The sequence below is a fragment of the Chanodichthys erythropterus genome, chromosome 13 (assembly GCF_024489055.1).
Source record: "Chanodichthys erythropterus isolate Z2021 chromosome 13, ASM2448905v1, whole genome shotgun sequence".
Lineage (NCBI taxonomy): Eukaryota > Metazoa > Chordata > Actinopteri > Cypriniformes > Xenocyprididae > Chanodichthys > Chanodichthys erythropterus.
In genome coordinates this window covers 46,815,075-46,828,222 of record NC_090233.1, presented here as the reverse complement: position 1 = coordinate 46,828,222, position 13,148 = coordinate 46,815,075, and the positions used below count along the sequence as shown (strand labels likewise).

Here is a 13,148-nt window from a genome sequence, read left to right as displayed (position 1 = left end):
AACAGAATCAAAGAGAAGAGACTACAACACATGGATTTTTGCCACTCAACATTTACACGCTCAGCTGTTCTATGTTGCTCGATTCATTTAATGATTAACAGAATGTATTAGCCTATTCATAGCAAAAGCCAAAGTTTGTTATAAAAGTGTTTATTCGATTTTAAAGTTTCGTTGTTTAGTGTTGTGCAAGAATTAAATAAAAAGAAATTATAAGAAATACAACATATCTCAGTTTAACAAGTCCTTAAAACACAATAAAACTGCCATACAAACAGAATAATATGTAAACATAAGCGCATGATAAATTAAGCACTAAAATAGTGCTTTACAGTCCATTTGGTTTAGAGTTTTGAGATTCAGCAGCACGAATTCTCATTGTAGAGTTTTTTCACATTTTTATGTTTGAGTACAAGACCCTAAAAACCGTGTTTCACAGTTCTCTAGAAATCCAACAGCACTACCGTACTGCCTTCACTTCAAAGTTCATGTCATAAAGTTTTGCAAGCTCCTGTTCTTAAAGAAACAAGTTGGACATTTCAGCGTTTTCGTAGGAGAATATCCCAACTTTCTCTCCAACGCAGTGCAGCAAGCTCATCCGACGTTAACGCAGGCCAGCCGTAGGTGAGAGGACTCAAGTTGCGGTAGGACACGTATACTGAACAAAGGACTGCCAGAATAACACCACCAAATGCTTTCCGTTGAGCTGGGGATCTGAGAAACAGCATGACATACAGATATGAGTGTAGATGTGATTAACACTGTTGTGATACAATGATAAACTTACAGGTTTCATTCAATCACTCTATCTATCTGATTGAATATATATAACATCAAATCAATCTAAATATACAGTGCGCTCCGTAAGTATTGGGACATTAAGGGCAAAATTGCTCTGTTTTGCTGTGAAGATGACATCTGTAAATATGATTAAAAGATAAGTACAAAATGTCACATTTTATTATTGGCTGTTGCAACACAACATGTTTTACCAACTAGGAAGAACAGCACTTTTAGAGTTTCATACCACTGTCTCTAATATAAGCATATACATACATATACACTAAATGTTTAATAAATTCATATTTTTAACATGTATACTGTTACAGATTTCTATTTCAAATAAATGGTGTTCTTTAGACCTTTGTATTAATCAAAGAATCTTTAAAAAAAAAATGCATTTGCTTCCACAAAAATATTAAGAAGCACAACTATTTTCAACATTGATAATAATAAATGTTTCTTGAAAACCAAATCAATATATTAGAAGGATTTCTGAAAGATCATGTAACACTGAAGACTGAAGACAAACACACACACACACACTATCCAAGCATAATACTATGCAAAATTTCTACAGAGATCTTCAGTAACTGATGATTTTTGGACAGAAATGGCACTTACCTCATTACATGGATGTACAGGTGCTCTATGACAATCGGTATCTGCAAGATCTTGAAGGTGAGCGCTGGGAGATAATGATAGAGAAACAGAGTCTTCTCCATTAGGAAGAATGGCAGGTAATTAACTGCCCAGCCTCCGAAGCAAACAACACCAGCCAAAACCAGCTGTTCCCAAGAGTCTAAGAGAGAAAAAGAAAAAAAAATGAATGGCGATGGTAAAGCAAACATATCTACTATTAATGCTCACAGTTCATGTTAGAGATTTAAACAAACCCCTACCCCTAAAAATTCAAATACGTCTTCCTCACCGTTTGTGTTACAGACATGAATGCTACCTCAAATCATGCAGCAGTACTTCCAGGCACATACCCTGAGGAATGTCTTCAACTTTCCTCCGCCTTCTTAGCAAGTAGGTTAAAAACAGAAGACAATACACAACCAGCATAAGGTTTGCAATGGTCCAAGTCACAAAATTCCCTATCAATTGAATTTGTGCCTGTATTAAAACAGAAAAGATTAGAGAGATTAGTTCTGTTATCATTCTATAAAACACACAGACATAAAAGAAAAATGGTGTTGACATACATTACTTGAAGGATGAAGCCAGTATGCAATGTTAGTGTCCATTGTGATCCATTCAAGAGGTGATGAACTATATTTGTGCTCGGACTCTTCATTCTTTACTGTCAACATCTTCCACTGTTGCTCAAACATACATGAAGTGTGTTCATTCTACAACATCAGCTCTAAATGGCTTTTGCGAAGATTGACATACAATCAAGATTAATATTTAATATTCACCTGCAGCTCGAGAAATTTGGCCATAAAAGTGAGGTTTCTTTTGACGTCGCCGTGAGTAGGTGACTTCAGCTCCAACTCCCTTTCCTTCTGTTCCTGACCTGTATAGATATGTGTTTCATTGAAAAAGAAGCCATAAGCAGTATGAAAATATATACAGATTAGTTCATTCTCATACTTCTGCCATAGCGGTGCTCCTCCACGTTCCACATGCCACTCTGCTGGTAGCCTTTATGAATCTTATCCCCAACCACCTCCAGCTGTTTGAAACCCCACTCTGGTAGAGATGCTCCACTGAGCTGCAAAACATTACAAGACAGGTATAAATACAACCGGTATAAATAACTCTCTTAAAGGAATACTCCACCCAAAAATGTAAATTTGTAATCACAGCAGCTGTCAGTCAGTGCTGTTTGGTTTCCAACATTCTTCAAAACATCTTCCATGGAAAAAATAAAGTAAAATACAACCAGTATAAATAACTCTCTTAAAGGAATACTCCACCCAAAAATGTAAATTGGGCTATATGCATGGAGCATTCTTTAGAACTTCCGCAATAATAAGCCAGCTGGAAAACTTCCGGTGAGAGTCATTTGCTGGTGTGTTGAGCATCAGTAGTGTAATACTTAGTTTATAATAAGAATATAGTCACTTAAATAGTCAGGCATAGCATTCATTTAGTTATTCAAACGTAAGACAAATAAATAAAAATAAATAAATAAAGACATACCTCATTTTTCCTCCTTGGCTAAATTCAATTCGACCATCAGTTTTCACACTTTTATGTGAAAAAAGCTTCAAATATTAAATATTTTTTGTGCACTTTAGATTAATTGAATAAAATGTGTGTTTTTACAAGTGTGCTGAAATCACTGATCTTGCGCTGCACTGACTGACAGCTGCTGTGATTACAAAGGGAAAGCGCTGTTCTCGCTCTCTGTGTCATTCATTCACAAGAAAAGTTATTGTTTTTCATGAGATTTTGAGAGTATTTCATAATTCACATTGACAAAATGTATTTTTAAACCTAGTTATTTTATAATGTTTAATATTTAGTCAAAAATGAAACTAGGTGAAAAACGATTAGAGGAAATGGCTGATATATGTGCAAATAAATGCTACTTTGCCGCCACCTGCTGGTTAAAGTGGTAATTATTGTCTTTTTTATTTTTAAATAAGTGTTGTCTATCAAATGTTGAATTTCCTACATTTTGAAATGTTCGGTTTTACAATGAGGACAATCTCAGAAGGATGAACAAGTAATGATAACATTTGAAGTGCTGGGAAAAAAAATGCATGTGTGTGTCTAATTACAGACACAGCGTTTTTAAACAGTCCCAATAGCTTCGTCTTTTTTGCAATCAATAAAACTGGTTTATTGGCAAATTTGGTAAATGTGTTAACTGCATTAAAATATGAATACAACATTAAAAAGTCAACCACTGATGGTTTTGTGTTGATGTGCAGCTAGTACAGTATGAACAGCTAACAGTTCACAGGAAATGCCCGAGCTGGCTTAACGACAACCAGGAAGTAACCGAAAATTACTGACTTTCCTGTACGAAACATAAAAATAGATATTTTGAATGTTTGTTTGCTTGTTTGTTTGTTTTTTCCTCAATGAGCTGTTTGGTTTCCAAACATAAGATAAAAGTGGACAGAAGTTTAATTTTTGTGTGGAGTATCTCTTTAAAGGGTTAGTTTACCCAAAAATGAAAATTATTCCATAATTAACTCACCCTCAATCCATCCTACGTGTATGTGAACATCTTCTTTATATTAAATTTTCTTTAGTTATATTAAAAAATATTCTGGCTCTTCCAGGCTTTAATGGGAGTGAATAGTAACTGATATTTTAAAGCCCAAAAAAGCACATCCATCCATCATAAAAGTAATCCATTATGTAAGAAAAACATCCATATTTATAATTTTATAAACTAGAATCACTGGCTTCCATACACGAATCGATTCTGACAGAAGAGTGAACTTTGACCTGCCTCATGACGTATTGACGAACGTGGAAGCACAGAGGATAGAGCAAAACAAAACAACGGTCATGAAATATAAGTCTACAAAGAGAATTTTTAAAGCGAAATGTCGGAGGAGCTTGAGATTGTTCCCCAGCCCAATTACTTTGAACTGCGAGAGGAGTCTACTCTCACCTAAGCTTATGCTACCCCTACATCCTACAGCATATGCCGAAACTTGACTCTCTCGTGAACGTGCGGACAGACGATACCGGAAGCTAGTGATTCTATTTTATATAGTTATAAATATAGATGTTTTTCTTACAAAAATGCATTGCTTTTCTTCAGAAGGCCTTTATTTACCCCCTGGAGCCATATGGATTACTTTTATGACAGATGGATGTGTTTTTTTGGGATTCAAAATCTAAGTTACTATTCATTTGCATTATAAACTTTTTAATATAACTCTGATTGTGTGTGACTGAAAGAAGAAAGTCATATACACCTAGGATGGATTGAGGGTGAGTAAATCATGGAATAATTTTCTTTTTTGGGTCAACTATCCCTTTAAGGGCAGTAACTACTAATTACTAATTATATACTGATATATACCAATATGGTAACACTTTACAATAAGCAATAAGGTTCCATTTGTTAACATTAGTTAACTATTTTAGTTGAGATGAACTAACAATGAAAAATACTTCTAAAACATTTATTAATCTTAGTTGATGTTAATTTCAAAATTTATTAAAGCATTATTAAAATAAAAAAATTGTATGCTTTATTTTATTTTTATTTAATGGTCCTGAGCTGACATGAACCATCAATAAACTTGTATTTTTATTAACTCATGTTATCAAAGATTAATAAATACCATATCAAATGTATTTCTCATTGTTAGTTGATATAAAGTAAAAAATGTATGTAATTTTGTCCATGTATATCTGCATAAATTAGTCTAAAATTTTATCAAGTTTACATACTTCCTAAAACTGTATACTGCATTATTATTATTATTATTATTATTATTAGTATGCCTATATTCTTTTGTTCACATTGTACAACTATACAAACCTTCAGAACAGCAGAAGTGTTCACATGGACTAGTCGCACCTCTGACAAAATCGTCTTCCAGATCTCTCTATCAGACTCCCTGTTCACTACGTCCTACGGTGCAATGAACAGAATGCATAACAAAACCCATTTTGAGTAAATGTGAATATTTATTATAGACCTACGGGACTGAGATCTTACCACTCTCCATAGATTTTGAGCTGGCATAGATACATTAAAGTCAATGTATCCAGACACTTCCTGTGAGTGAGGACTCATGGGGGCTGCAACATCATGTCTTAAAAAAACAAAAAAACAAAACAAAGCACAGTCAGATTATTGCTACAACCAAAAAAATATTACAAACATTATATTGCTCTATTATTACTGTTAAATTGTTTATTATTAATATTATTTAAAAAATAAATATATATTAATGTTAATATTAAATGTAACTGGAATTGTATTACGTGTTTAGGTAGCGTGATGTCATTCCATGTAGCAGCTGAATAATATCGCCATGTCTGACAGGTCTGGGTGGGCTGCTAACCACAAGACTCTGCCTGCAGTTTAAAATTACAATACAATTCATGTATATATTTGTCTGCAGCCCATATATGGGTCATATAAACTTTACATTTTTTTTTTTAAATTACTAACAAATACATACCGCCCAGGGTCTTTAATAATCCACCAGTTGTTGACGTCTTTGAAAGGATAGCAGGTCACCTGCTGCTGGTGTGAGCTACCGCGGCCATTTTCATACCTTTAAGCATAGATAAACAGTAAAGATTTGCATGAATATGTGGTTGTTTAGGATTATGTTTAGGAACCTGCAGCTTTGTTACTGCTGATTCCTCACCTGATTGGATAGTTAGCCTTGTGGGAGTGAAGCCAACATGGAACAGGTTTACTGGACACGGTGCGGAGAGTGACCTGTGAGCCGAACGCTACATCCAAGGGCTGCCCCTGAGTGATCCGGGCTAGACCGCCCTTTATAGGAAAAATAAAGGAGATGACCATACAAACACTTATAAATGCTCCTGTGATAAGATTCACTATTTAGTTAGGTGACTGCTACACTGTGTATTTTAATACATTATGCACACTTCTGTTCAAAAAAATTGGGGTCAGAAAGGGTTTTTTCCTCTCTTCTTTAGTTTTTGAAGAAACTAAAAGGAGTAGTTCACTTCTAAATGAAAATTTCCTGATAATTTACTCACCCCCATGTCATCCAAGAAGTTCATGTCTTTCTTTCTTCAGTCAAAAAGAAATGAAGGTTTTTGATGAAAACATTCCAGGATTATTCTCCTTATAGTGGACTTCAATGGTCTCCAAATGGTTGAAGGTCAAAATTAGTTGTAGTGCAGCTTCAAAGGGCTTTAAACGATAGAAGACGAGGAATAAGGGTCTTATCTAGCGAAAGGATCGGTCATTTTCGAAAAAATACAACTGTATATGCTTTATAAACACAAATGATCGCCTTCTAAGTGCTTCCACCATTCCGCTTTCCGTATTCTTCAAAAAGCTTATGCTGTATGTCCTACGCCTTCCCTATTCTACTTACGGAAAAAACGGAACTGGCGCCGCGTTCGTTCCGTAAGTTGAATAAGGAAGGCGTACGACATACAAGCTTTTTGAAGAATACGGAAAGCAGAAGCACGTGCAAGGTGATCATTTGTGTTTATAAAGCATATACATTTGTATTTTTTTTTTAAAGAAAATGACAGATCGTTTCGCTAGATAAGACCCTTATTCCTCGTCTGGTATTGTTTAAACCCCTTTGAAGCTGCACTGAAACTGTCATTTTGACCTTTAACTGTTTGGAGGCCAGTGAAGTCCACTATAAGGAGAATAATCCTGGAATGTTTTCATCAAAAACCTTCATTTCATTTCGACTGACGAAAGAAAGACATGAACATCTTGGATGACATGGGGGTGAGTAAATTATAAGGAAAATTTTATTTGAAAGTGAACTAATCCAGTCACCATGAAATCAATACCTATTTTTCATGGAATATTACAGTATTTGTTAAAAATTTGTCTGTGCACATCATTTTTTTTTAATGCATGTACCCTCAAAATCTTTACTCAAAATAACTTCCCCTCCCTCCTGCAGCAACATCTCTTCTTCGTTTTCTTCTTCATATACTGGCATGACGGCAGGACAACCTGTCACTCACATGAGTTCATAGCAATAGCAAACCACAACGATCTAACAATCCAATCAATTCCCACTGAAAAAATTAAGCCCCGCCCTAATTTTTTTCTTGTTCGAGAAGTTGAAGTATTACATCACAATGCTTTCAGTCTTTCTTTTTGTTCAGCAACAATGTATTAAATTGATTAAATGTGACCAACTTTTGAACAGTAGTGTACATAATAGGATTTTTTTCTGTACCTCTAGACTTGCTTGAAAAGCACTGCTCATCATCTGGTCATGTGGTCCACTGCGATACAGCAGGGTAAGATGGATGTAGAAAAATCCAATGTACATGATGACGGGTAACACCACAAGGGCCAGGAAGCGAACCAAAACCTGGACCAATACTTTGCCCTTTTGACATACAGTAGATCGCAAAATCATAACGTTGTACCCAAAGTGCTTTAAAACATATGGATATTTGGTAACTATTACTCACATGGCTTAAGGTTCGATCTCCAATAAGTTGCCAGGTGTGTACAGCTGCCAGGCCTAGCAGTAAAAAGTATGTGAACATACCCATGTACTTTACCCTGAAAAATAAGACATATAAAAGAAAACGTACTACTTGAATTTCATTCGATGAGCAAATTAAAACAACACTTTTTTTTCCTGAAGAAAATGTGAGTGGTGCTTCACAAAATCTGTTGAGACAAAAAAATCTGACCGTACATACCCAATTCCATATGCACAACTGACCCCACAAATCACGAGCCAAAACCACCTAAAAGACGAACTGGAAGAAAAGAGAGCACATGACACATTTAGGCCCACAGCCACTGGAGGTTGACAAGACAATCCAGATCAGAGACGTACAAAACATATTAGCCAGCAACTCTTACTTGCGTGCTTTGTGGAAACGGAGGTAAGACAGCACAGCTAACAGTAGGAAAAAGATTAAAACAGACTCCAGCAGCATGAAGCGTGATTGCACAATCATGGAATTTTCTGTAAAAATGAAACAAAAGTATTTACCATAACATGCAAGAAATCCGTCCTCTGGCAGTGACGTGAAAATGATATGTTAAGTAGTTACCCATGAGGAGCAGCGCACAGGCCCCTAAAGCTGACAAGTGGGAATATCCCAGCTCCACCACCAGAAGATAAGCAAGTGGTATACAAAAGGAGCCGGCAAGGGCCGGTATTATCCGAAGGCTCCAAACAGGAACATTACTGGTGTATTCTACAATGGAATCAAGTGATAATAAGTAAAAGTAATGAAATTACTAAAGTCTGTGTTAATGTATAGCAGTGTAACATATAAAAATAAAAGGAAAATTGACATGTTGTCTTGACAAAGCCTTGTCTGAACGTTCACGACAGTTTAAAGGTGTTAGTGTGTCGTGTAGTTTGAATACTTTGAGATTTGATGCAACGTAGACGATGCTAAGTGTTCGCTAAGGTGTTCTGGCTGGCTGCTAGGACATTGCAAGGCAGTAGATCCTAGAAACATGAGTTTGACCACTTAGAGAAAATACAGAATTGGTAAGAACAGCCTGAAAGATAGTTTCATTATGCTATAGGCATAATTAACAAATTAAGAGAGATCATACAAAATTCTTAATTCTTAATACTTTGTGTGGTTACCTGGATGATCCACATCCATAATGCTCCAGAAGGAAAGACAATGCATTAAAGGGTTAGTTCACCCAAAAATGAAAATTCTGTAATTTATTACATACCCTCATGTTGTTTCACAACCGTAAGACCTTCGTTAATCTCTGGAACACAAATTAAGATATTTTAGTTGAAATCCGATGGCTCCGTGAGGCCTCAATAGGGAGCAATGTCACTTCCTCTGTCAAGATCCATAAAGGTACTAAAAAACATTTAAATCAGTTCATGTGAGTACAGTGGTTCAATATTAAGACAAGCCACGCAATATTGCGTTCATTATTGCAGGCGATTCAGTGATCTACGGCTCTGTCTATTAAATGCCGCTTCATTTGAAAGCAGGTGATGGCGATTTAGCGGTAATCAGGGAACCGGCTTTACTGACGAAATGCGCGTGAGAATAGCATGCGATTAATCGTGCAGCCCTATTATAAAGCCACGAGAATATTTTTGGTGCGGCAAAAAAACAAAATAACGACTTATTTAGTGATGGCCGATTTCAAAACACTGCTTCAGAAAGATTCGGAGCATAAATGAATCAGTGTATCTAATCATGAATCGGATCGCGGGTCAAACTGCCAAACTGCTGTAATCACGTGACTTTGGCGCTCCGAACTGCAGATTCGATACACAGTGCTCTGATGCTTCCTGAAGCATTGTTTTGAAATCGGCCATCACTAAATAAGTCTTATTTTGTTTTTTTTTGCCACACCAAAAGTATTCTCGTCGCTTTATGATATTAATATTGAGCTACTGTACTCACATGAACTGATTTAAATATGTTTTTAGTACCTTTATGGATCTTGACAGAGAAAGTGACATTGCTCCCTATGGAGGCCTCACGGAGCCATCGGATTTCAACTAAAATATCTCAATTTGTATTCCGAAGATTAACAAAGGTCTTACGGGTGTGGAACGACATGAGGGTAAGTAATAATTGACAATTTTCAATTTTCTCCCGAGCTCTCGACTCTATCACTGTATAAACAAAGTTCACACAGCTAATACAACCCTCAAAATGGATCTTTACAAAGTGTTCGTCATGCAGCATGTCTAATCGAGTAAGTATGGTTTTTATTTGGATGTTTACATTTGATTCTGAATGAGTTTGAGGCTGTGCTCCATGGCTAACGGCTAATGCTACACTGTTGGAGAGATTTATAAAGAATGAAGTTGTGTTTATGAATTATACAGACTGCAAGTGTTTAAAAATGAAAATAGTGACGGCTCTTGTCTCTGTGAATACAGTAAGAAACGATGGTAACTTTAACCACATTTAAACAGTACATTAGCAACATGCTAACGAAACATTTAGAAAGACAGTTTACAAATATCACAAAAAATATCAAGTAATCATGGATCATGTCAGTTATTATTGCTCCATCTGCCATTTTTCGCTGTTGTCATTGCTTGCTTACCTAGTCTGATGATTCAGCTCTGCACAGATCAAGACGTTACTGGCTGCCCTTGTCTAATGCCTTGATTATGGGCTGGCATATGCAAATATTGGGGGCGTACATATTAATGATCCCGACTGTTACGTAACAGTCGGTGTTATGTTGAGATTCGCCTGTTCTTCGGAGGTCTTTTAAACAAATGAGATTTATATAAGGAGGAGGAAACAATGGAGTTTGAGACTCACTGTATGTCATTTCCATGTACTGAACTCTTGTTATTCATATTCTATGCCGAGGTAAATTCAGTTTTCAATTCGATGGCACCTTTAATAGTTGTGTTTGAGTCCCTCAATTGTCCTCAAAGTGAAAAGATGGATCTCAGAATCATACAGTCACTGCTGGAAAGGGTTCAAATATGCAAAAAATGCCTCAAAACTGATGAATCTGCAGGACCTGAAGGATTTTTCTGAATAACAGAGCTCAGTTTAACTGCTCAGGACAAACAAGGGACTCATGAACAACCATCACAAAACATAAAAACATTCGTAGATCAACACTTACAGCTTTTTGCTAATAAAAAGTGTAAAAACCATCAGCATTTTCAAATGTACAGGCCTTTGAAATTGTGTTCAACAACGGGGGCCTTCAAGTCAAAACAGTTAAGAACCACTGGACTAGGACAGGGGGTTCGCCAAATACTGTTTGATCTCAAATTATTATTATTATTATTGAGAGTGAGTGAGAGAGAAAGAGAGAAAATATTCATTAAAAATACAGTCATATGTATCACTATTCAAATCATATAAAAGTTAAATTCAAATCCAATGTATATGATTATTTTAATGGTTTTGAAATGTAAAGCATCATAGCAAAGTATGTCAATACATTATCATATTAATGATTAAAATGATTATGCAACACAATGGCCTAGTTACACAGACAGGGCTTAGATTAAGCCAGGAGTGGGCCAGTTAATTAGGACATTTAAGTAGCTTTAATAAACATGCCTTAGGAAAAAAAAAAAATACTGTTGTGTATCTTGTGACAAAACAATGGCACTGACATATTTTAAGATATGTCAGTGCAAGTTGCTTTCAGTTAAGACAGCTCAAACATGCATTTTAGTCTGAAGCCTCGTCTGTGAAAGCGGCCAAGGGTCCATGCTTCATGGCTCTAGCCCTAAAACAGTTTAATAAAACTCCTCTAAAGCCAGTTAAATTGTTAGCGACACTAAAAAAAGAAAACTTTAAGGTCTGTACATGAACAGTCGGTTGGCTTTGTCAACCCAACATAAAGTGTATGGTATGATCACCTGCTCCAATTCTGTTCCAAACAAAGTTGCCATCAAATCCTCCGAAATACGCTACATGGACAAATAATATACATTAGTAAATGTACATTAAGTGGTTTTCTTCATGAATACGATTTATAAATATCACTGATTTTCTCACCTCCTAAAGCTAGTATCATGTGGCCAAAAGGTGGACCACTCTCATCAATAAAAAACACTTGCTTCATGTACAGAGACAGGAACTGTCCATAATAAACTTCATCAAACCTTTAGAAGTATACAAACATGATAAACACAAATGAATATATTTCACAAAATTAAATAAAAAATGTTTAAAAATAATGATTAAACGCAGACTTACACTACAGCTTTAGGAAAGTGAATGCCATAAAGTCGGGTCACGAGCGCAAGTGCTGTCACTGCCACCAGCAGCAGGTTGATCTCCACTGTCACACTGATGGGCAGTTTCACACATTGCATCCTGCCTGAACAGAAAAAAACATTCATTCAACAAGGTAAAACATATAGCTATTACTATATAGGCTACGTATGAATTTATTCTGCATCTATAATGGCAGAATCCAGCATGGAAAATGCATTTAGCATATTATGTAAATGTATGCCGTTCATTTACCTTGATTCAGTTAGATTTAGCTGTAAATTTCTCTCGAGTTTCGCAATCATAGGTCAGCACTGCTGATTTCGCGTCTACATGTGCTGTGTCTTCTCGCAAAAAGTAATGAATACAGATCTCCGTTAAAACTCGTGTTGATTAAAAAAATGCAGCCATGTTTCTGGCACAAGCGACAGCTTTAGTCCTTTCTTTTAAAACACTAAAATATAAATAAGCCAACCGTGTGTGGTCTGTGCCCTAGTTTCCGGGCAGTATTGCCCACATTTCAAAATAAAAGTTCCAACATTCCTGCAGTAGATGAGTCCCTTTCCCTACAAATATTTGAATGTTTGCTGTTGTTTAAAGAAAAATAGCGCAAATACTTTTAAGGCAAACATACAAATAAAAATGAAAAAAAATAAATAAATAAATAAATTGTTTGCTTATTGTAGAAATACATTTACAACAATCAATAAACTGTTCAGATTAAGAAAAAAAGTAAAGCAGGACATGTTCTGGTTAATGTGATGAAATGAGATGAGAAAATGATAAGACACTGACGTTATATATCCACTAAAATCTATTGTTTAAAGTAACTGGGAAAAATAAGAATAAAAGTCTTGCATCATTTGTTTGATGATGTTACTTGGCTTTTGTGCAAGTTCATGCTTTTTAAAGTTAACATTGTATAAGACATTTCATATTTAGTTATGTGAGCTACTTTGTTATTAGTGTTGGATGTATAAAAAATAAGTCAAACAAATACTGTATGTCAAACAACTGACATCCTTTTCAGTAACCTTTTGCTT

The 13,148-nt window shown here is 35.6% G+C and overlaps 1 protein-coding gene across 2 annotated transcripts; it reads right to left on the bottom strand.

Annotated features, from left to right (window-relative positions):
* Nucleotides 1-24: 24 nt before the first annotated feature.
* Nucleotides 25-12,659, bottom strand: pomt1 (protein-O-mannosyltransferase 1). Of its 2 annotated transcripts, none has more exons than XM_067405951.1 (20): nt 12,361-12,659; nt 12,088-12,207; nt 11,887-11,993; nt 11,748-11,798; nt 8,461-8,607; nt 8,267-8,372; nt 8,101-8,160; nt 7,864-7,957; nt 7,623-7,778; nt 6,084-6,214; nt 5,892-5,987; nt 5,692-5,784; nt 5,423-5,519; nt 5,243-5,335; nt 2,377-2,497; nt 2,202-2,299; nt 1,986-2,105; nt 1,770-1,896; nt 1,402-1,579; nt 25-711 (listed from the first exon to the last, which is right to left on the bottom strand). In XM_067405951.1, exons 1-20 carry the CDS (start codon nt 12,408-12,410, stop codon nt 537-539), a joined length of 2,220 nt encoding a protein of 739 aa, XP_067262052.1. In that variant the 5' UTR covers nt 12,411-12,659; the 3' UTR covers nt 25-536. The 2 variants fall into 2 exon arrangements, with proteins under 2 accessions (XP_067262052.1, XP_067262054.1); XM_067405953.1 differs by having other exon boundaries at nt 28-711; nt 1,986-2,099; nt 12,361-12,657.
* Between the last annotated feature and the right edge of the window lie 489 nt (nt 12,660-13,148).

What these genes read in the sequence shown, in the direction of transcription:
- pomt1 (XM_067405951.1), bottom strand. Translation starts at nt 12,410, where the DNA reads ATGATTGCGAAACTCGAGAGAAATTTACAGCTAAATCTAACTGAATCA. An exon ending in CTTTTCAAGCAAGTCTAGAG is followed by an intron (nt 6,215 to 7,622) that starts GTACAGAAAAAA and finishes TTTCCTATAAAG; the next exon opens with GGCGGTCTAGCCCGGATCAC. An exon ending in CTGTACATCCATGTAATGAG is followed by an intron (nt 712 to 1,401) that starts GTAAGTGCCATT and finishes GCTGTTTCTCAG; the next exon opens with ATCCCCAGCTCAACGGAAAG.